General features: G+C 44.6%; 1 protein-coding gene across 1 annotated transcript in view; it reads right to left on the bottom strand.

Moving 5' to 3' along the window:
- Positions 1-25116, bottom strand: part of CACNA2D1 (calcium channel, voltage-dependent, alpha 2/delta subunit 1) — a gene marked incomplete at its 3' end in the record, with an annotated part of 640713 nt that overhangs the window by 43350 nt on the left and 572247 nt on the right. The window contains exons 12-15 of the mRNA XM_015428057.1: positions 22925-23035; positions 4140-4218; positions 3223-3272; positions 1887-1976 (exon numbers count right to left, since the gene is read on the bottom strand). Coding sequence (XP_015283543.1) covers positions 1887-1976; positions 3223-3272; positions 4140-4218; positions 22925-23035 — 330 coding nt within the window. The remainder of the gene's footprint in view (positions 1-1886; positions 1977-3222; positions 3273-4139; positions 4219-22924; positions 23036-25116) is intronic.

Raw genomic sequence — 25116 nt, 5'->3', positions numbered from 1 at the left:
ATGTTGACATATACAGCTCGGAAGGGACTGATTACATTCTTCCTCTTCCCCCCCCCCCCCAAAGAGACATTGTACATTAATCTTTGCAAGAAGAGGTGGAATTTCAAATGGTCATGTGGACATGACCTGGAGATCATACTCTATGGCATCTAATGAAGCATGACTAGTTCGACTTTAATTGGCAAAGCTTTTGACAGGAACAGGTGATTGCTGTTTCCTGTCCCAATCTCTACTTTCCACATTTCCATTGATAAGCTGAGCAGACAGGAAGCTGTTCAGTTGTGCTCCTTTGACAACTGCAGGCTGAAAATTCTTGACCCAACCTTCAATCTTATTCAGATGTCAGATGAAAATGTGTTTGTGGTAGACCCATGGAGGACTGAAGATTTTCATGGTGGCCACATTCACACAACACAACAAACCTCTGCTTGGCTCATGAAAGACACAAATGCAGCTTGTTCTCACATTCCTGTCCTTCTTTCCCATTCACTGAGCAGGACTGAAATATTTATGGCCTGGAAAGCCTTGATTTAAACTTCAGTCATGGTGATGTCTGCATCCAGAAATCTGGGCAAGTTGGAGCTTTGTTTCTTCCACTCAAATCAGAGTTCTAATCAGATTAAGCGGTTTAGAGCAGAGTTGTATCCTCCTACATCCCTTGACCTCAGTGGGTATAGAAGGACTGACATAGTGCTTGGAGGCAACATCAGGGGAAGGCCGTGGTTGCTGTGCTATGCTTGTTGGCCTTTTTGAATAAATGATTGGCGCCTATGTGAGACAGGATGCTGGACTAGGGCTCCGGTCACATGGGCAGGAAAATGCGGGGGGGGAAGCGTAGCTGTTAGCCCCGGGGCAAAATAACGTGCGGTTACGCGAGCAGACATCTCCTGGAGGTCCCGTAAAGGTCCCGTGTATAGGGGGGAGGTGCCGATCACACGACCATGTGGCAATGAAGTGGCTGAAACGGACTACATGTCCCAGAAGGGCACTTGGTGGGGGGAGAAGGGAGAAAGGGACGTGGCCAAGGGGTGGGGAAGAGGGAGCTTGAGTCCTGACAATGAAACTGAAAGGCAGGTCCCCTGGAGGGGGGGGGGCGCCGCTCTGGGCGACTCTGAGCTGCCTTCTGTGCAGCTCCTGGGGACGGTTGGACAAGCAGTTGCCTCTTCGCCTTCCTCCAGGACAAACGGTTTTTTCCCCTGTACATTGAAGTATGCGCATGCTCCGTTGGCTGCTTGTGCGCATCCATGGAGACTTGGGGGGGGAAGCTTTTTGTGAGGGGACATGGGCAGGCGCCGGATGCCACTGGAAACGTGATCAGACGCCCACCCTTGCCCTGCGGTTTCCAGAAACTAGTACCTTCGAGGTACTAGTTTTTTGCTGCGCGTATTCGGCAGGAAGCCTCGGGTGACCCACGGGAGCGCTACACTTCCCAGATGTGCCGGTGAGATCGCGCCTGGAAACTCCGCCTATCTTCCGTCTCTGTAGCGTGGCTAATGTTCCGTGTGACCGCAGCCTAGATGGGCCACTGGTCTGATCCAGCAGGGCTCTTATGTTCACTGTTTGGTCCCTGCAATAATGGCTCAAAGCCATTCACTTTCCTTCTTACATTACTGCATCTGACCTGTATTTTCTGCCTGTAATCCTTTGCATTTATCTTTGGTCACTTAAATTATGTTGCCATCTGCTTTTCTATCAGAGTCTCTGAGAACCTTCAAAATGTTCACCCTGTCCTCTAAAATATTTGCAGTCCCTCTCAGTTTTGACTCTGCCATATGCAGCAGGAGAATTATTTTATTCACTGCTCATTTACACATTGTTAATTCACTCAAACATTATTTTACATTAAACACCTCCTTTTACTGTGTTATGCCAGCATACAATCATACCAGTGCATCTAAATAGACATTGGTCCACTGGACTTGCTTGGCTTTTTCCCCAGCCAAAACCATTGGTCTCCCCAAAACATCCAAGTACTCCTGCCAAAAGAAAGAAAAAAAGTCAGTTGATCAGTAATAACGAAAAAGCTTTCTTATAAAGGCCAGCTGTCTATAATGTTCCGCAAACATCATAATTCTTGTTTGCCTAGGGCTTTGTGAAGTGTTTTCAATTCAGTATCTTTCTAAATCTATTCTACTCCCTCAGCCACTCACAGAAACCCTCAACACTGGAACATATCTGCAGTCCACATTTACAAGGATTGGTGGATTGGGCCACTCATCCAGCTCTTCCCATCAACCAGGCAACCCTATGGGGTGGAATTCTAAAGACTACCTTAGTAATGGAAAAGGAACTTGCAGATGTCTATCGCAGGGTATGGGAATAAAGATGGAGCATGGTTATTCAATCAGGCATTGAATAATAGCCTGAGCCAAAGCATCTGATGAAGAAAGTGAAACAGCCAAGTGTCAGGGGGCCCGCCCCTCCACTCAACTGTTTTTCCAGCTTCCTTGTGCAGTCCCTTTAAAGAGACTGGACAACAAAGGGAAAAAGCTGAGCGGCTGGGACCATCTCCCCACCACTCAGCTGTTTTTCAGGGTTTCTTGTGCAGACCCTTTAAAGAGACTACACAAGAAAGCAAAACAGCTGTTTTTTGGGCTTTCTTGTGCACTCTCTTTAAAGGGACTGCACAAGAAAAGGAACAGCTGAGTGGCTTGGAACAACTCCCCACCACTCAGCTGTTTTGCGGGCTTTCTTGTGCAGTCCCTTTCAAAGAAGTTTATAGGACCATGAACCGGTTCGGTTCATGAACAACCCTCCTGGTTCGGTTCATGGTTTGGCCATGAACCACGAACCAACACGAACCACATTTTTCCTGTCCATTCTCATCCCTACTACAAACTCTCACGGCTACCCATCCCAAACCACCTGAAATGAAATACCACCTTTCTGGGATCATAAAATCATAGATTTGGAAGGGACCTTTAGGGTCATATAATCTAACCTCATGCACAATGCAGGAAATTCACAACTACCTCCCCCCCACACCCAGTGACTTCTGCTCCATGCCCAGAAGATGGCAAAAAAATCCAAACCCTCCAGGATCCCTGGGCAAACTGGCCTAGAGAAAATTGATCCAGTAGAGCTCTTCTTGCTGTGTGTAACGTACTCATCTGACAACACTTTTTATCTCAGCTTGGACCCTGCCAAAGAATAACTGAAGAACAATGCCCTGACTTTCATTCAAAGTGTTGCTTTTTTCTTTACCACTTGCTGCAAACATACCTGTGTGTTGATTCTAATAGCACCAATAGAAGGAATTTCATAATAGTAACCTGAAATATAAAATAGAATAGAATTTGAAGCTTCAGATTCTACTCCCTAAAAGATGAACACTCAAAACAGGCTAACACTAAAGCTGTGTGGGCGGAGCCAATGGTGCTGAACTTTCCTATCCCATCATTACTTGCCTGGGAAAAGGGAAAGAACTGCATGGAAATAAAGAACTCCATGGAAATGAACTTAGTGATTAGTTTGCCCATGTCATAGGCGTAGTGTCAATAGCACATGGCTGTGCCCTTGCATTACCAAGTTCATAGCATATACCACCAATCACAGCTAGCCTTAACCATCTTATTGTGTAACTTTTTTTTTTGGCTACTGAGAGCAGGGCCACCAATGCCTAGCAGGCACATCATGCAGAGACTGCTGGATTTCCCAATCAAATAGGACACTAGGGGACATGAATTACTTGAGTATTTCTATCTCTATGGTCATTTCCACCTTGTAACCAAACATGGCACTGAACCACAGACTCATCTCTCATTGCTAATAGCCAAACCACTGGCACTTTGTCCCAAGAAATTACACACTGCTGCAATGCATCAAAGTGCTTTCTGGAGCACCACCAACTGAAGCAGTCTCCCCAGTGCCCGTGGGTCCAGCATTCACAGTCATTCCAGGGTTGTGATTCTGCCACATGGAAGGAACTCCTATAAGCCTAATAGTACATATGGATTAAACTTTAACTGACTCAGATTTTGAAGTACAGAGAGGGCTCTAATCAGTCACGGAATTAAAATTAGCTAGCATCCTGATATCCTGATACCCAGCACTTCTTTACATTTGTTCCTGAAAAGGAGGAGTATCCTCAGTGCCATTAATCTACAGCACTAAGACAGAGGAACACAAACATCCAATACCTTTATTTTGACAGGCCATCCATTGTATGGGTCCCTTGTCATAATTATGTTGACCAACGGAAAATGTAAAGACACGGACCTAGAGAAAGTTTTAAAAGATAGATGAATACACTTCCCCAATAAATGCAGATCTCTCCGAAATAGGATACTGCCCCCACAATAGAGCAAGATAGATTTTCTGAAACAATATATATTGTTTCAGAAAAAAATTGTGCCATGTGGCTGTGAACATTCACTGTGGACAATTAAAATTTACTTGGCAAATTCTGCCAACAGACTTAACAATGACAGTAAGCACTGAATTTTAAATAAGAGTTGCTGTTTGCAAAGATTTTTCTTAATGGCAAGAAAGTACTAGTCCCTTAGTGATGGCTCTAAAAAAAACGAAAGTGCTCATCCATTCCAAGCGAAAGGAACACTGAACTAGAATGTATTGCCCTCCTTCTAAATAGTTGCTCCCCACAATCAACTCCAAGTCATCAAGGATACAGGAATCAAATAACATGCATAATATGTCAACCAGCCATAAGAGTTCATGTGGACTAAAGTATCCAGTTGCCCAGTGCACTAATTATACTGAACACTTTCACAACCTGCATGAACATGTATGTACCTGTTTGTCAGTGTGTGTACACTTTGCATATGAACTGGGGTCCTGTTCCGGCATAAATGTGGGACTTAAAAAATCACACATTCAGCTGTATACCCATTGAGCTCAAATTGAGAATTACCGGTACTCAATGCACACATAAAGAACAATCAAGTGACACGGCAGTGGCGTACCAAGAGTGGGGCAGTGGGAGCAATCTGCCCTGGGTACAGGCCATAAAGGGGTGCACTGCTGTACCCCAGAACTGATGGAAGGGGGAAATCTATTCGTCACCGGGAGGAGGAAAAAACAAGCAAGTGAAAGCAGGTGAGCTAGGTAGAAGCTGCCCAGTGATTCCCAGCTGCTGATCCTCAGGGTTTCTGCAGCTATGCACCCCCTCCCCTTTCTGGAACTGGATGGGGGGGGGGAGAATCAGGATTGGAAGGGGATGTCTTGAGCCTGGCTGCCTTCCTTGCGCCCAGTCCATTTCTTGCAGCACTGAGCTCTGATGTTTTCCCAAGAAGCTGCCCCTGCTGGCAGGCTGAGCCCCCACTGACACCAGAGAAGCAGCATCTTTCTCACACCAACCAAAGCAGACCAGAGGAGGAGGCAAGAGAATGGGAGGGGAACGGAGGGAGGGGGAGAGAGGAGGGGTGCTTGGCAGGCAGGGTGGCTGAGCAGAAATCTCTCTCTGAATCTGTAATTAAGACTCTGCTGGCATCCAATTAGAAAAAAAAGTCAGTTCTGAATCAGCTTGGCCAGAATGGCCCTTGCAAACAGTCCACGCAGGCTTGCAAATCCTTCACCATCCTCAATCCGCTTCATGCACACACACCAGTCCTAATCTAGTTCTCCAGACTTTGTCAGAAACTGGCTGGGGAGTGGATTTCTGAGCAGGTAACACCCACCACTGCCACAAAGAGCTTCAGTCCTGGTTATCATTCTTTTAGGGGTGCAAAGGGTAGGTCAAGCAAGAGTGCAGGTCACACTTCAGAAAGGGGGAGGCAAGGAAGAAATCTCAGGTTGACTTTGGGGTGCAGGATGAAGGAGAGGGTGCTAATTCATGGGGGGGGGGGTGATGGAGCTAAGGGGCAGGATGCCCAGCTCAAAACTCTACCCAGGCAAACCCCGCAGGTCTTTCTCACCCTTCTCAAATCCTGGGCATCAAATCCGCTAGCCATTGGTGGGAACTAAAAGCAGGCATGTGACAGGCTTCCCATTTTCTGCTGCCCTTTCTGCACCCAGCTCTTTCTTTCCTTGACCTCTGCTCTTCCTCACCCATCTTTTTTACCTAAGCCACTAACACCACATGTGTTGCTGCATCCGTCTGGGGCTATCAGGTGGGATCCAGGCTCCCTGGCCCCTCCAACTGGGTGACGGATCCCGGGGGCGGTTCCTACAAAGTTTGCCTGGAGGGGGTGTTAAAAAAATTATTCACTCCGGGTGTTAAATATGCTAGGTATGCCACTGGTACAGTGCACACAGATTGTGCATGCATCCACTGTAACCTGTGAATACGGCTTCTGTGTACAGTGTACTCTTGATTTTTAAAAAAATGCACACATTGAATAATTCTCATGTTACATTCAATGTATGCATAGCTAAATGTGTGATACAACCCCCTCATTTACCCAGGTACTGGTCCCCAGTTTCAACTGTAAAGTGAAAGTGTGCTGGCTCTTTCTTACGAACAGACATTGGAATGTACACACAGGATGTACATGTGTTCACTGTAACAAAATAACAGGGATACAGTCTGGCTACTATACCAATTAATATACTGTTATGTCTGCAGACCGCCACTAGGGGTCTGCGGCCTCAGTCCTTAGCTTGGTTCCAAACACTATAGACCAGTGATGGCGAACCTTTTAGAGACCGAGTGCCCAAACTGCGACCCAAAACCCACTTATTTATCGCAAAGTACCAACACGGCAATTTAACCTGAATATTGAGGTTTTACTTTAGAACAAACAACTCATACATTAACTTAAAATGATCCAAACAAAGTGAGGAAAGCAATCCCAAATGCTTTCATTTACTTAAAATTATTTGGCAGAGAATTTGACACTTTAATGATGGTCTGGGCCTGGCTGGGGCGATGGCACGCGTGCCCACAGAGAGGGCTCTGAGTGCCACCTCTGGCACCCGTGCCATAGGTTCGCCACCACTGCTATAGACCACCCTGAGTCCTCCAATAGGACCTTGGAGGGAAATTCAACCCCCCCCCCATGGGGTCATGAGCGGTATAGAAATCACATGTAAATAAATAAATAAATAAATAAATAAACAAACAAACAAACAAACTGTGGGTGTGCCCGGGTGGAGTGTATATAGTTGGCCCTTGCCGGGCCGTGTGTATTCTCTTGTTGTGAAGTACAATAAATGCGTCTAGTTAGCATGTCATAGTCTGAGTCTCCATGTGCGAACTCAGTACTTTACATATACTTCCTAATAGTCTTTTGTGTAGTCTTTGAAAAGATAGAAACTTCATCTATGGGCCTAAAAGCTTTCATCCTTATTTATAATAATTAAAAGAGAATCATGTTTAGATATCACGTATGCAGAAAATATCAGTAGTAGTCTTTTGGACATTAGGAAATGTCTGCTCTAAGGCAGCTATATTGTGCTTCAGTATCTAATTGCTGCCACCTAGTGGAACAGCCAGGAATTCTGACCAGGCTTCTGTTTCTCCTTTCAGATAAGAACAAGCAGAAAAGCTGTCAGGATGCAAAGACTAAAATAATTTTATTCCAGCAGAAGCTCTAGAGGACTAGAGTCAATTTTTTGAGATGCAATTAATGCATATCTTTGCATCCCTTGAAGTGGAGTCTGGTCCATGAATGATTCTCCTGGAATGAAATCTGGTTAGTCTTCAAGTGCCACAAGATTTGCTTATTTTTGTTGCAACAGATTTTCGTCTGGAATACTCTGTTTACCTTATAGGGGTGGGGGAAGCAAGGCTGAAAGCCAAGGAGCTTTTGCATTATTTTTCCTTATGGAAAGTATTGGCAGGAACTCAAAGCCAGTATCATGAGGCCAGTATCATTTTAACCAACAACTTTCTTTACAAAAATAAAACTGCATTACCTGAGAAAGACAATGTGTTGCTTTCCATGCTAACACAATTTCAGTTGTGCTTAATAATGTCAAAAAGATTCTCTTTGCAACATTAGGTGTATTCCTGTAAGTTTCTTCTAGCTATTGACAACTCTGATCTTGTACACCAAATGCAGCCATCCAAAAGTTAATACCTATCCCCTCAACCTCTTCCCTTGTCTCTCACTCCTTCCAGCCACTCCATCTGTTGCACATTGCTATGGCTTGCTCTCCCTCTCCCATAGAAACAGCTATGCTGCATTAGCCCACTGGCCTCTCTTGTCTAGCCTCCTGTTTACAGTATTGTCAATTAGATATCCTGCAATGTCCACAGGATGGGCATGTCATCCTCCCCTAGCCTCCTGAGCATGCCTCTGAACACAAAGGTTTCATTTAGTCACTGTAGCTGGTAGGCACTGATGGACCTCTCCTGGCTCCCCAGATGACTTATATAGTGAGGGGCAGCTCCTCCTCCTTCTCCTCCCCCACATATCTGCAGAGCTGCCACCTCCCTCCTTCTCTTCTCCTCATTTCTCTTTAGAGATTCTTTAAATAAATACTATTTGTTTATTTTAGTATTTAGTAGAAGTTAGGATTTGTAGAACATTTCTTTAGTGTGCGTGCATGTGTACGTGTGCACACATGTGTGTTTAAAATTCTGTATGATGGTAGTGGCGGCAGGGGGAAGTGGTGGTTCCCACTCCTCCTCCTCCGCCTGTCTGCACAGAACAGGTGATAGAAGTGTAAGCCAGGCAGACCCCCTCTCTTTATTGAGAGGCAATATGGAGGAGAATACCCCCATTTTACAGCACCCCCGGAGTACATATGCCTGGCAGACTTGACCTAGGTATAAACAAGATGGATCCCAGGCAGGCAGGCCTCATAATGATGCCTAGGCAAAATCCCTGGAAGGTGTAACATCTTGGTCTGACCCAGCTGCAGCCTCTCCTCCCCCCCCCCTGATTTCTGCTTGTGCCGGACAATGGAGCTGCCTTCCCCAGAGCTGACACCATTCAACCTGAATCACTAATCCTATCAGCCTCCTCTCACCTTTCCTCCTCACCTTTCCTTTACAAAACAACTCTCAATGTCTATCCCCTTTCCCACCTAATACAAAAGGAGGGCCACAACACTGTTTCTTTTCGACTGGTTTAATTAGCAATCCATTAGCCCTCTGAATCACCAGAGGAAGCAACCAGAGTTCCAGCCCAAACCCTATTTTACATCTGAAACTCCTAACAACATCTCTTGTTCCTTATTTCCATTCCTGGGAACACTATTCAGCCATTCACAGACACCTCTAGCTAATCTTACCAGAAGCACATTGGCCCCGGTCACACGGGCAGGAAAATGCAGGGGGCAAGCGTGGCTGTTTGCCCCGGAGCAAAATAACGCGCGGCTGCGCGATCAGACGTCCCATTGAGGTCCCGCGAGGTTCCATGGTTAGGGGGGAGGTGCCGATCACAGGACAATCCTGCGGAGCGGCAAATAAGCAGCCTCCCTAGCAAAAGGCTTCGGGTTTAACCCCTTCCAGGGCTGCAGAGGAATACGTGTCCTCCGTCCGATCCCCTCTAGGTGGAGCTTCAGCCAGGCTGCCCTCCCGCCATGGCCCCCTGCACCTCCCCCTCTGCTGCCCGGTGCAGAGAGTTCCTCTCGAGCAGGCCGAGCCAGGAGTGGGGGGGTATGGAAAAGAGGAGGGGGCTGTGTTGCTTGTTTTTAAACAAAGTGTGCGCATGCACCGTTGAGTGCTTGTGTGCATCCCGTGGAGACTTGGGGAAAAAAAACTTTTAGCGACGGGACATGGGCGGTCGCCAGATGCCACAACCTACCACCGGAAACACGATCAGGCGCTCGCCCTTGCCCTGCGGTTTCCAGAAACTAGTACCTCGGAGGTACTAGTTTTTTACCCCGCATCTTCAGCGGGTGTCATGCCTGCCCCTGATGAAGCACCTGACAGACAGGAGCACGTGGAGTTGGCACCACAAGCCCCTGAGGAATATCCAGAAGCAGAGACTTACAGCCAGAAACTGGCTCCTTTAGCAGAAGACTCTCTAAGTCTTGAGGAGGATAGAGCCTCGCAAGAGACACCTGCGCCGGCTCAGGCTCTGCTTACCACAGACAATTCACCCCCTGACTCGCCACCACCTGTGAACCGGCTCAGGAGTCAGCGAAGACAGGAGCTGAACGAAAGAAGGAAAGTCGCACGCATGCATGGCAGACGCTCGTTCCGCCCTGAGTATTAGCACCAGCATGACCTTGCTCAGCAAAAGTTAACAAGATAATTAGCCAGCACGCTATATCAGCAAACCTGCTGCTGGCAGAAAGTTGTGCTGGCAACTTCGATTGACAGGACCAGACGCTCCGTGCATTTCTGCTTCAGACTCCTTGAAACCCTTGTCGGTTTGATCCTTGGCTTTTGACCTTCGGCTCCTTGACACTCGGCATTGCTTGACCCTGCTTTAGTCTCTGCGTTTTTCTGGCTTCGTTTTGATTTATGGACCTTGACTTCTGGTATGTCTGACGCTGGCTTTGGAAACTGATTTGGACTTGTTTGAACTGTGCTGCTTGACCTGCTCGGCTGAACCTCGGACTGGCTTTGGACTTTGCTTGTTTGCCCCACGCTCCCTGGCCCTGCTGTGACAGCGGGAAGCCTTGGGTTCGCCACGGGAGCTCTACGCTTCCCAGATGTGGCGCTGTGATCATGCCCAGAAAATCCGCCTATCTTCTGTCTCTGTAGCATGGCTACTGCTCCGTGTGACCGCAGCCATTGGTACCTTAGTTTACACTGGACCTCAACTCTCATGCAAACTATGATATGTTTTCCAGGTCTCTGTTTATCGTAGTGTCATGATCTGGGCTGTGCAAGCAAAGGCCTAGCAGGCCCAGGGAGCCTGAGTAGCAGTGGGAGGAGGCCAGGCCTACAACTCCCAGAAGCCCCTGAGAGGTTTTGGTGCCAAGTTTAGCCAATCACAGAGAAAGGGGCTTTGTAATAAAAGAGCTGGTACAGAAGAAAAGCTGTTATTTCCTAACAGTTATAAGGGTAGGTTAAAAGAGGGCAAACATACAGGGCAAAAACTTCCAGGAAAGAAGCTGCCTGGAATCTTATATTCTAATAGTGAAGTTAGGATATCTTTGGATACCTAAATCCGGTGACTGGAGCTGTGAATCTACAAATTTGAAAAGGGCCCCAAGTTTGCTGAAAAATGTGAAATCTAAACAACAACAGGGTGCTAAAAAAGCGAAAAATGATAAAAGGAAGGCCTGTAAATTCAAGCAACAGATTCCCTCAGTGGCTGAGGCTAGGCAACCACAGGGTCCCAAGGCTTGGTTCTGTCAGTAAAAGGCAGGGGGAGGGGGAAGGGCAGGCATCTTGTGGCCAGGCCTGGTTAGGATTGGGAAATTCCAGGAGATTTTGTTGTGGAGTCTGAGGAGGGCAGGTTTGAGGAGTGGAGAGACCTCAGCTGAATATAATGCCCCAGAGTCTCCCCTACAAAGCAGTCATTTTCTCCAGGGGGGAAAGATTTCTGTTGTCTGGAGTTCAGTTTTAATTCAAGGAGATCACCTGGAGATTGGGAATCCTAGACCTGGAAGCAACCTCTGGGTGACTTGATACAATCCAGCTTGTGTGACTGAACTAGGCCTGGCTGCTTGCTACTGTTCAACCGCAGCCACTCTATGAAAGCCAGTGTGTTGTAGCAGTTAGAGCTTCATTGTAGGGTTTGGGAGACCCAGGTTCAAATCCCCATCTTGCTGTGGAAGCTCACTGGGTGATTGTGGGTCAGTCACATTCTTTCAGCCTAACCTACCTCACAGGGTTGTTGTGCAGATAAAAAGGAGGAGAAAAGAATAATGTGATTTGGTCCCCACTGTGGACAAATGTGGGGTATAAATGAAGTAAATAAATAATAAATATAGCTGAAGTTGGGAGGCAGATAAAAGGTAGGGTAGTAAATGGCTGTGAAGGAGCGAATGGGGCAGAAAAAGGGAGAAGATATGAGGAGGAAAGGAGGGTGGAAAGAGGGGATAGTGTGGTGAGGGGAATACACGGGAAAGTGAGGTGCCACCTCAGAAGTCCTTGAGGTTTCCTGCCATACAAGTGGGCCTGGCCCAGTGGCCAGCACCATACAACTGGGCCATAATTTTCCTGGGTAGAGGCTGCTGGGGCAGGGGAAGCTGAAGACAGAGGGTCAGGGTTAGATAAAGGTAGGTTGGCTGTTTGTGGGAAGGAGATAGGGTTGCCAATTCCAGGAGCGCACAGCACAGCCAATGGGAGAGCTGGAAAGAGTTAATTTATTTAACAAAACACTCAAATTTGTGGTGCAAGTTATCTATGGAGACAGAAAGCTATTTTCACTATAACCACATGCCAGCTCAAAAAGTAGCAAGCCAGTAATTTATCAAGACACTTTTTGGAGCCTAGCTGTTTAAGAGGTGCACAGAATGTTTATGATTTTCTTTAACTTGTCACCTTGAAGGTTAAACAGAAGTCAAGTTCAACCAAACAACAGAAAGTAAAACTGAAGCAGCAACATTAGGGGGGGATGCATCTCTTGCTGGAAGAGGAAATTTAATCACATCTGTTCAACGAAAAAATCAGCATAAGATATTATGATAACTGACACAAAGTATCCAGAATATTCAGCATCAGAGCCATGGCTTTTTTAAATAGTAAAAGAAATATTCAGTAAAATTTTGAGGTCCTACATTTTCCTCAATCTCAGAAACACATAAAACCCTCATGAAACCATTGCTGAGAGAATCATAAACCATGTGCATCGCATCAAACATAAAATACATCCATGAGTAGCATTCAGTATGTTTCCCCCAAAAAAGCTCTCTTCGCCTGGCCTCTGGGGCAACAGCCGTTGCAGGAAACAGCTGACCAACACATACTGGATCCCCATCATTTACGGTAGTTATCAGAGCAATGCTACACAAAGTTACACCCGTCTGAGTCAATTGAAGCCAGTGGGCTTTGATGAGTGTAATGCTGTTTAGGATCGCACTACATGCCAGTCATGTGCTTTGGATGTTATTCATTTCCTGACAGCACACTTTTCTACAGAGCTACTCCAAATTGGAGAAACTCTACATAAAATTGCACTGTTGAGTTCCCCTTTGTGTGTTGCTGGAATCCACTAGAGTTCAACCTTTTTACATTATTCTCCCAAATAATATGCTAGCCCTTTCTAAGAAGCTGCTTTTCCCAGTGCTTGTGCAGCCTGGAAGTCATGCATTGTTCAGTTGTTTCCTACAGAGATCTTTCTTCTGTTATTTTAGAACCCAGCATCTTCGTATGCAGTAACTCCAGCTTTTAAATCTGTTTCACCGGATCTTCTTTGATTTCATTTCATTGTTTATGCAAGTACATTGACAGCTAGACAAACTTCTTACAACAGCATTACCAGCACTTCAAACAACCTGCCAGTCTGAATCAGGAGTGATATTGATCCAAAATGTTCATGTAAAGCTACACAAGTCTTGCTGACTGTATTTTCTTTCCCCAAAAAATATGGATCTGTCTCTGGAGGGCAGATTGTATTTAGGGTGGCTCACCTAGAACCACACTTTGACACCTTTGCTTGTGTGTCTTGCAAGTTTTGGAAGAGCGAAGCATCTTTTTAAGGGAGTACCAGATCATCACCCCGTCATATCTCAGGGCAATAGTCCAAATAATTTCACAAAACAATCCTCCTGTTCTCTACCTGGCCAGACAGGGGGAAAGACATGGGTTCTGGGGTAGGCAGCTGAGATAAGGCCAGGCTGAAGCTGACTCTTAATGTCAGAGCTGAAGCTTTTGATGCAGGAAGCTTTCCAGGACTACTGCAAGCCGGATTCAAGAGCTGTTGAATCCACTGTGGTTGGGACTTAAGGTTATATGGGAAATGATGGTCCCACCCTTTCCTGCAGGGGGAGTTAAGTACCCAATCCTGCAAGGACTTGAGGAGTAGTATATGTGTGCAGCTAGAGTAGGGAAGATCCCACACTGGTAGGTGTGCATTCCTCCTACTCAGGCTTTGGCTCTGGTTCTCTGCCGCCCTCCTCACAGGGCTCCAGAGCCCTTTAAACCAATGGGTCTAAGATGAGGGCTAGTTTTGACAGGGAAGGCAGGGTGTTCTTTCTCCTGTAATGGGACCATAGAGGGCTCCTTTCACCTCATGGACCCTTTCTTTTCTGGAGAGTCTTCATCTTACCCCTCCAAGGATGTTTTGGGGCCGACTCTGATAATAATAATAATGGTTATGAATTTGAGTTTGTGATGGTGAGTTATTCTCTACCATACTGCACGTCTACATTATGGCGGTGATATGGTTGCTTTTTCCATCACAGCTCCACCCTATCCTGCTCTGGTTATGTAAGAATTTGTGAGATACTTCCATTGGTAATACCACTTACTGTAACAGTGAGGAACATGTCATGAGCAAACACACCATTCCTGCAACATAAGAACCAGAACATATTTGCTGGTAATTGGGCCTTGGAGGAGGGTGTTAGGGTATTTTCTTACTATAACTTTTGTTAATGAAAATGAATGCCCACAGTATCAGGATGCCATGGGCTCTCTGTTAATATTCCTCATACCTGATTTGATAAACGTGCAAACAGCAAAAAGTTACTTCGTAAAGAACATAGGTAGGGATGGGCAAAACCCAGAAAAATACAGTTCATATTGGTTCATGGAGTGCGCAGTTCGCAAACCACAGACCGTCATGAACTTTTTGACACCAGACAAACTGGTTTGGTTTGTGAGGTTCAAAATGCAGTTGTATGGCACCCTGATGTGCTAGAGCAGGGGTGGCCAAACTTGCTCAGTGTAAGAGCCACGTAGAATAAATGTCAGATGCTTGAGAGCCGCAAAACACGAACCAATATTACACACATATTTTTATTTTAAAATATGCAAATTTGCCTTTCATTAACATTAAATGAAACCGCCAAAAATAAAAACAAAAGGGGTAAAAACCGATATCGATAATGATACTTATTTGTCCAATGTTGTTTATTTGTTTGCTAATGATATTTATTTGTCTAAGAGAGAGAGAAAAAGAGAGAGGTGGAAAGAAAGAATGAAAGAGGTGGAAAGAAAGAGGGGGGGGGATTGGAGGAGCCTGTGAATCTGTGGTCAGCTATTAAGGAATTGATCTGACTTTTGTGAGAAAAACACCAATATGGTATAAGTAGTAGTGGCTGTATGTGGCAAGAAGTTATAGCTATACAGAAAAAGGATGCCCCCCCCCCTTCGCTTCCCCAGCTGCCCTGCCAGGAGCCGCACAATATGTGTGAAAGAGCCGCATGTGCATTTGACACAAAGTAAAGTTCAAACAAAAAGGTTGATTTTATTGAACAGGCAGAGTTGGATCAGAAATAGGGCAGGGGATGAGAAGTTGAGGTAAGTGTTGTTGATTATACAAATTAGAAAGTTTTGGACAGAGAACAGAGTATAATTAAAGTGTATATTCTTAGAGACTCAGTTCTTGACTATGAGAGGTTTTGTTTGTCTTGGAGATTCCTTTCAGCAACAATGTGTCTTAATAAAGTTTCATAAAACTATCTTAGTTTCCTGGAAGTACTTTCTTCCTGTATTTGAGTACTTCCCTTGTGGGATTATAACTTTCATTTTTTAAAAAACTCATGAGGAGTCTAAGACCGTTTCCCTTTTCACACAAACCCTTCTATGTTGAACCCTCAGAAAAACTGGGTAAGAGATATCCTCCTCTTTCTAGGAGTGATAGTCCTTTTCTGTTTGGCTAGACTGGCAGTTTTCGATCTACTGTCCAGCAATGTTCCTCATAAACTATTGAGTCTTGTGAGTGAGCTTACATTTATTGTATAAATTAGTTAGAGTCTTGCTGAGACATGCTACATAGCCTAAGTTTCTTAGCTGGAAGCCCAGGAAAGATTGTTTGACTGCAACTCTCCATGGCCGGGAGTATCTTATGCACTGAGGCAGTATCTCTCAGCATCACATACACTGTACAAATGTCCATTGGTTGAACACTTGTACCTTCATTACTGCTTGACATTTGTCTTCTGTGGCATTACAGCTAACAAAGCAATCGACAAACATTTAGGGATCAGAAGAGTAATCAAACAAAGTTTTGAAAGGATCAGAAAGACCTATATGCTGTATATAGGAGATGGTTGTTGTATTTGTCTATGTCTATTTCTGTTATTGTGTTTGTGTGATGTGTGTCTATTAATCATAAAAAACCCCAATAAATATAGTACTAAAAAAAGAAAGACCTATATGGGAACTGAAAAAATATTTAAGACCGCATTTGAATGGAACATCCAATGTTTTGGCTATAAATATAACAAATTCCAACACTGAGAAGGAGTTGTTTTCACTTTGTACAGGTTGCTACCCTGTAAAAATACTTTAGAACATTTAATCTACAAAGCAATAATGCAAGCTGATGAAAGGCTTGTACCACTAACCTCAGAAGAGAAGTCATTTGCGTTAGCAGCAATAAACAGGCCTTGTACATTCAAAATCTTGCACAGCAAATTTCTAAAACTTAACAGAAAGATGAGCCCCCTCATGGATCACTGCCTTGGCGTGGCGATGGGGCTTGCATAGTTTGATGAAGTTGTGGGCTATGCCATGGAGGACCACCCAAGACGGACAGGCCACAGCAGAGAACTCAGACCAAGAGTGATCCCCTGGAGAAGGAAATGGCAACACACTCCAGTATTTTTGCCAAGAAAACCCCATGGACAGTATCAAAAGGGTAAAAGATATGACGCCGGAAGATGAGCCCCTCAGGTCAGAAGGTGTCCAATATGCTACTGAGGAAGAGCAGAGGGCAAGTACAAGTAACCCCAGAAAGAGCGAAGCGGTTGGGCCAAAGCCGAAAGGACACTCAGTTGTGGATGTGTCTGATGGTGAAAGGAAAGTCCGATGCTGCAAAGAACAATACTGCATAGGAACCTGGAATGTAAGATCTATGAATCAAGGTAAGCTTGACGTGGTCAAAAATGAGATGGCAAGACTGAACATCGATATCTTAGGAATCAGTGAACTTAAGTGGGCAGGAATGGGCGAATTTAACACAGAAGACCATTATATCTACTACTGTGGCCAGGAATCTCGTAGAAAAAATGGTGTGGCCTTTATAGTCAACAAGAGAGTGCAAAAGGCAGTACTGGGATACAATCTCAAAAATGATAGAATGATTTCGGTCCGATTCCAAGGCAAACCATTCAGCACCACAGTAATCCAAGTCTATGCCCCAACCACTGATGAAGAAGAGGCTGAAGTGGACCGGTTCTATGAAGACCTACAACACCTCCTAGAACTAACACCAAAAAATGATGTCCTCATCATCATAGGGGACTGGAATGCTAAAGTAGGAAGTCAAAAGGTAACCGGAATAACAGACAAGTTTGGCCTTGGAAAGCAAAATGAAGCAGGGCAAAGGTTAACAGAGTTTTGTCAAGAGAACACACTGGTCATAGCGAACACCCTTTTCCAACAACCTAAGAGGCGACTCTACACATGGACATCACCAGATGGGCAACACCGAAATCAGATTGACTATATAATTTGCAGTCAAAGATGGAGAAGCTCTATCCAGTCAGTAAAAACAAGACCTGGAGCTGACTGTGGTTCAGATCATGAGCTACTCATTGCAAAATTCAGACTTAAACTGAAGAAAATCGGGAAAACCATGAGGCCATTCAGGTTTGACCTAGATCACATCCCTGATGAATATACAGTAGAGGTGAAGAATAGATTCAAGGGTCTGGATTTGATAGATAGAGTGCCTGAAGAACTATGGACGGAGGTTCGTGACATTGTACAGGAGGCAGCAATCACCACCATCCCAAAGAAAAAGAAATGCAAGAAAGCAAAGTGGCTGTCTGATGAGGCTTTACAAGTAGCAGAGGAAAGAAGGAAAGTGAAAAGCAAAGGCGAAAAGGAAAGATTTACCCAACTGAATGCAGATTTCCAGAGAACAGCAAGGAGAGATAAGGAGGCCTTCCTGAATGAAGAGTGCAAAGTAATAGAGGAAAACAATATAATTGGAAGGACTAGAGATCTCTTCAAGAAAATTGGAGAAATCAAGGGAGCGTTCCATGCAAAGCTGGCCATGATAAAGGACAAAAACGGTAGGGACCTAACAGAAGCAGAAGAGATTAGGAAAAGATGGCAAGAATACACAGAAGAACTATACAAGAAAGACCTCAATGTTCTTGACAACTACGATGGTATAATCACTGACCTCAAGCCAGACATCCTGGAATGTGAAGTTAAATGGGCCATAGAAAGCATTACTAACAACAAAGCTAGTGGAGGTGATGGTATTCCAGCTGAGCTATTCAAAGTCTTTTTAAAAAAACATTTTCTTTATTTATATTTCATAAATTAACAACAAAGAAAAAATAGAAACAATACAAAAGAAAACAGAAACAATACGAAACAAAAACAAAGGGGATGCACACAGGCAGAAGCCTGTCAATCAAACTGTGTTTTACACTGCAGCATTAACCCCTAATCTCCCAGCTCTCTGAATTTGATATGTTAAGCATCCTGTTTTTGGAGGTCAGTTTGTCACAGTTGCCTCCTGGTACTGGTATTCAGAGGTTTACTGCCTCTGAATGTGGAGGATTCCTTTAGTCACCATGGCTCACAGCCACCCATAGACCTACTCTCCATGAATCTGCCCAATCCTTTTTAAAGCTGTCTATGCCTGTGGCCATCACTGCCTCCTCTGGCAGAAAATTCCACTTCCTTGGAGGAAACACAAATACAGACAGAGTTTTGAAGAAACCCCTGCTTTCTGCTCCATCCACAAACTGCCACGAACCACCATGAACTGCTTTAAAAGTTCCTGGAAGTTCATGATGGTAGACTCATCACAAACTTCTGTTTGCGAACCATGAATAGGGCATGGTTCGGTTTATGTTCATCCCTACTCTGCATAACTATTGCTTATGCTTTGCGAGAAGAACAAGATGTTCAGTTAGTTCTAATATACTATAATAAAACTAATAAAGGAATAGAAATATGCAACAATGATTGAATGCAACAACGATTCAGAACTATCTTGTGGAAAGAACATTTCTACATTTGCAGGTAAATAAGTGTCAGTTATCTATGATCTGCAAACATATTTGCAAAAGAAGAACCTCTGGTATCAACCTTATGTATAATGAATATGTAGGATATTGGGAAAAAATAATATTTTAAACTTAGGAAGTGGTAAGTCACAAGGTATAGAATAACTCTGGAAAAACCTGTCTGCATAAGATTTTACCCTGGCAAGAGAAGTGGCATACACAGAACAGATGCCGCAACCAATTATTCCAATTTCAGCATGGTGTCTCCTTGCTCACGTAACTCATGGTAGTCGTTTGGACATTCAGAGACCACAGCAATGTTCAATGAAAGACATATAAACATACCCAACAAGTTTTCCAGTATAAAAGGACAATTTAAACCCAAACCAAACTTCAGCAACCTCATCTGTAAAAAATGAACTCCAGAACAACCCATGGAAAGCTTAGTTTTTACCCACTGAACAGGCAAACTCCAGCCAATGAACAGACATGCAGAAGCTGAACAAGCACTGATACATTTAATTCTGGGCAATCAGTAGGCTCTGGTCACTACTATCGCATAACACAAAAAACAAAGATGTTATATATTAAATATGTTAACAGTGATCAGCTAATCCTAAAACTTGCACCTGTAATAAGGTGCTTAGGACAGACCAGATTAAATGCAGTGCAGCATCACATATCACAATTTTCCACTGCATCTTGGAGCTACAGAACATACTCCTGAATGGGCGGTGGGTTTGTTAGAGCCAGCAGCACCACTGAACTTAATGGCTGCAGGGGACATCAGTGCTTGTGAGAAGGGAATGTGATGGGGGGTTGGTTTCCGGGCAGTCGGCTAAGAGATGCAAAAGTTTAGGATGGTTTCCCATTAAATCCCTCTTGGTCATAGGCTCTTACAAGAGTTCTGGTTCTTGTGAAAGCTCATGACCATCCTCAGTCTGCCTCTTTAAAAAGGACTGGGAGGTGCTCAAGGAGGGCAGGTTCTGCCTCTCGCCCTATCAAAGAATTGGAGGAGAAAGGAGAGGAGGAAGAGTACTGGGGCATAGCTTAGAGTGCCCTCCTCTCCGAGAGACAGCCACAGGAGGTTGTGTGTTCAAAAGGTGCCTGAGAGAAATGAGACAAGATTGGAGTGGGCAGAAATGGGGAGGTGGCTGCTAGATACTGTCTTTTGACCCCTTCTGACAGTTATGTACTGTGGATACCGTATATCAGCACAACTTGGGGGGTGGGGTTCCTAGAATACATTTTGAATATATGCAATGTCTTTACACTTATCAGGGCTGAGTAAAGACCAGAACTGATAAACACCATGTTGGCTTGTCAGAACAGCTTAGAGAATCCATCACTGTTTCAAAGGAGAGTCAGGATTTCATAGCCAAATTGGGGGTAGGAGCTAGTTCATAAGTGAGGAGAATGCATATTTAGCATTGAAAAAGGAGGGGGGGGAACCCAGAATGGAAGACCAAGGATGGAGAAAGAAGATATAGTTCAAGCCCAGTTCATACTACAAGTGGCCATCACAGGCACTGGGCAAGGGCATTACACTTCCTCATCAGGGCTCTTAAAAACATGTGGACCACACTGGTACAACATTGTATGATTCTACTCCACATGTGCTCCATATATGTACATGTGGTTAGTATTATGTTGAGACTTATGTGGTTAATATTATGTTGAGATCCATTGCTGTTCGCCATGATTGGGAGCAATGCACCCATGGCCTATGGTCCTATACACTGGAGATGTTGAGATTTTTACATATGCATGCAAAGAATATGATCTATCACTGAGTGACAGGCTCTCTGAATAATGTAATGGCTCTCCTGTGACCAGAAGGCAGTGTGTCTCCTTCACAGTATCCATGACAGTAAACAGCTGATTGCACCGCTATCTGCAAGGCACTCAGAAAGTGGTAAGCATCATGGGCTTATTCAGGTGCTCAGCTGCCTTGATTTAGAGAGACAATCATTGCAAGTTCAAGGGATATTAAAGAGTTTGTGAGATATTCAAAGTGATTTCTGATGTGGAAGAGACATTGAAGTAACTTGCAGGAATTTCATCCAAGGTTGGCAATGTTTATTCAAGTCTGACAAGCAGTATTTCAGGTTTATAAACAAACTAGCCTGATACCCATGCTTTGCTACGGTATTTACGTTCCGTAAATCCAGTTATAATACTGATGATGTGAAATTTGAAATGTGAAATTTGTTGTAGGAATTCTAACAGAGAAGATTGTAGTGTAAGAAATTAAGTGAGACATACGTCCTTTTTTTTCTGTACTGAAGGACCTTTCTCTAGACCACATTGGTGGTTCTGCCATCAGGTGCTAGGATTACCAGGCTGCTTGATGAGCTCACTCTGGAGCAGACCACATAGAACTGTCCATTTAAGAATCAGTCATCATTTAAGAAGCAGGGGTCAGGTTTCTCAGAAATCTCTTCATGGGCGGGGGGTGGATTGACATCATGGTAGGAATGCACTCCCCTTATTTTGGGTTTCTTGATGCAGGGGTTTGGCCTGGGCGTTGAATTTGGGGGGAGGGCATACCCCCCTTTTCTTTTCTTTTTTTTACAAAAATGCTTCTCATTTATGTTACATTTTAGAACTGGGACATAACTACATATTCAAAACACCATCCGAGCAATCAGATATTAAGCAATTTCATATGAACCAGTTTTCTAGAACCCACATTGTGAGAAATTAAATAACCTAATAAAGGAAACTAGTTTTCTACAAATTTGGAGTATATTTCCATTGTGGGTGTGACTAAGCTGGGCCAGCAGCACCGCTAAGGTGATCCTGCTCGGGCGGTGTCCCTGATGGATTAAAGTACCCTGGTCCTGCACCTACACCTGACAGATACCGGCCTGTCTGGTGTTGGGGGAGATTGTATTCAAAGGTATCACCGAGGCTGGGCCAGCAGCAGGGCTAAGGCAATCCTGCTGAGCAAACCTCCATGGCATCTGTAAGCATCCCACCTCCTCTCCTACACCTGACAGGCAGCTGCCTGTCCAGTGTAGGAGCGGGAGGGGGGAGGAGTATTACAAGCCACTGTGGAGGCAGGGCTGGCAGGATCATTAAGGTGTTACTGCTGGGGCGGGCTCCCTCGTGGCTTTAAGCACCCTGCAACCGCTGCTGCACCTGACAGACAACTGACTGTTAGGTGTAGGAGGTGGGGGGAGTGTGTTGGAAGCCATCAGAGAGGCTGGGCCAGCAGCATCGCTAAGGTGATCCTGCTGGGGTGGTGTCCATGATGGATTAAAGTACCCTGGTCCTGTCCAGTGTAGGAGGGGGAGGTGTATTAGAAGCCACTGTGGAGGTGGGGGCGGGCTCCCTCATGGCTTTAAGCACCCTGCAACCACTGCTGACCTGACAGACAACTCCCTGTTATGTGTAGGAGGTGTGGGGGAGTGTGTTGGAAGCCATCAGAAAGGCTGGGCCAGCAGAATTACTGCACCTCACAGATGGTTGTTGGCCATTCCTGATTTCCTCAACTGTCTTTAGCTCTGTGCAGTCTCCTGTAACTGTTGTTTTTACCTCAGAACACTGAGCTCTGCAGCTGACCAATCAGAGAGTGGGAGGTGCAGAGAGGCAGCACCCTGGCAGCTGCATGGGAATCAATGGGGGGAGCACATTTTACCCCTTTTGATCCACTTAGGGGTCCAATTTCTAAAAATCCCTTCTTAGTGAGCATCTACGCCATGGTAGGAGCGCTCTCCCCAAATTTTGTGTTTCTACGTCCAGCGGTTTGGCCTGGGCGTTGATTTTATAGTGAGGGGACTGCTTTTTGATCTGCAGATCACACTGAATTACCTTTACCTTGCTTATATGTCAGCATATGTGTTACTATGCAATGCTGCTTTCAGTGAATTTCTTGAAAATCATCTGCTTTTTATCTAAAACTATTTCTACTATTGCTTTCTCAGTACATTACTTAGTTTTAAAACATACATAAGCTTTCTGGAATTTCTTTCCAGGCATGACTGGAGAAGAAGACACCAAGCAATAGAGTGCTTTCACAAATGAACCTTACTTTTTTTTCCTTGTTGTATTTGTTGAAAATCTCCTGTGCTCTTTCTTCACCACCATCAGTAAATAACATAATAATCTTGTTGCAGTTAGCTCTGTAGACACTCTGGCTGTGCTGGAAGAGATACAGAGAGGCACACACTAGTTAAATGTTCATCACATGGAATAAGCCAACCTGCATCTTTCAGGTACCAACAGGCAACCTCCAAGTAAGGATTCATGTACTTTCAAATTTACATTCTCCCATATTTTCCCCAACAACAGGAAAAGTTGGTAGGAAGTTATTTCCTTTCATATTACATTCCTCAGGTTCCACATTCAAGATTATGCCATAGCTCATTCTGAGGGCCTGTACAAAGGAGAAAAGGAAATATTTTGTTCCAAGATTAGGTGAGTAGTTGGATCCTGCACATCCATTCTGCTAAAGTGGAAAGGTTTCTTTGCTTGATGCAAGACAGCAATCTTTGTCAGGGGAAGGCTCCTTCCATCAGAGGAAAACACCTTCACTAGTGGAATGGATCCATAGGATCTAACCCACAATATAGCTATAAGCTATATATAACACAAAAACCTGCTTAGCTGGGACTGGGAAGGGAGAACTCTCTCCCTCCAGATTGCCAGCTTTATGCATAACAACATAAGAGATGCCAATGTTGGATCAGGCCAAAGGCCCATCCAGTCCAACACTCTGTATCACACAGTGGCCAGAAATACCAGTGCCATCAGGAGGTCCACCAGTGGGGCCAGGACATTAGAAGCCCTCCCACTGTTGACCCCCCCAAGCACCAAGAAGACAGAGCATCACTTGCCCCAGAGTCCCTATCTATACCTTGTGGCTAATAGCCACTGATGGACCTCTGCTCCATATGCTTATCTAATTCCCTTTTGAAGCCGTCCATGGTTGTAGCCGCCACCACTTCCTGTGGCAGTGAATTCCAAGTGTTAATCACTCTTTGGGTGAAGAAGTACTTCCTTTTATCTGTTCTAACCCGACCACTCAGCAATTTCATGGAGTGCCCACGAGTTCTTGTATTGTGAGAAAGGGAGAAAAGTACCTCTTTCTCTACCTGCTCTTTCCCATGCATAATCTTATAAACCTCAATCATGTCACCCCTCAGTCGTCGTTTCTCCAAGCTAAAGAGCCCTAAGCGCCTTAACCTTTCCTCATAGGGAAAGTGTTTCAACCCTTTTATAATTCGAGTTGCCCTTTTCTGCACTTTTCCCAAAGCTATAATATCCTTTTTAAGGTGTGGTGACCAGAATTGCACACAGTATTCCAAATGAGATCGCACCATACCCTTCCTAATAATCCCCAGCATAGCATTGGCCTTCTTTATTGCAGTCACACACTGTCTCGACATTTTCAGTGAGTTATCTACTACAACTCCAAGATCTCTCTCTTGATCTGTCTCTGCCAGTTCAGACCCCATCAATGTGTATTTATATTTAGGATTTTTGGCTCCAATGTGCATCACCTTGCACTTGGCCACATTGAACCCCATTTGCCATGTTGACGCCCACTTGCCCATCTTTGACAGATCCCTTTGGAGTGCCTCACAATCCTCACTGGTTTTCACCACCCTGAACAACTTCGTATCATCCGCAGATTTAGCCACTTCACTGCTTACTCCCAACTCCAAATCATTAATGAACAAGTTAAAAAGCAGTGGACCAAGTACTGATCCCTGTGGTACCCCACTGCTTACCCCCCTCCACTGGGAGAACTGCCCATTTATACTCACTCTCTGTTTTCTATTAATTAGCCAGTTTTTGATCCATAAAAGGACTTGTCCTTTTATCCCATGATTTTTGAGCTTGCTTAGGAGCCTTTGATGAGGAACTTTATCAAAAGCTTTCTGGAAGTCAAGGTAAACAATATCTATTGGATCCCCCTTGTCCACATGTTTGTTCACCCCCTCAAAGAACATTAACAGGTTAGTGAGACAAGATCTTCCCTTACAGAACCCATGCTGAGTCTGCCTCAATAGGTTTTGTTCATCTATGTGCCTACTAATTCTTTCCTTAGTAATGGTTTCCACCAATTTACCCGGTATCGACGTCAGACTGACTGGCCTGTAATTTACGCATTTTTGCATCTATAGATGGTTTTTGTTGGTATAGTATTTCCCCCATTTTTGAGTTTTATAATCTCTCCTTATATATAAAGCCGTAGTCCAACATTCGAAAATGCACTGC

Source organism: Gekko japonicus, unplaced genomic scaffold (assembly GCF_001447785.1).
Source record: "Gekko japonicus isolate JY-2015 unplaced genomic scaffold, Gekko_japonicus_V1.1 scaffold471, whole genome shotgun sequence".
In the NCBI taxonomy this organism is placed as follows: domain Eukaryota; kingdom Metazoa; phylum Chordata; class Lepidosauria; order Squamata; family Gekkonidae; genus Gekko; species Gekko japonicus.
This window is presented reverse-complemented; position numbering and strand designations above follow the sequence as displayed.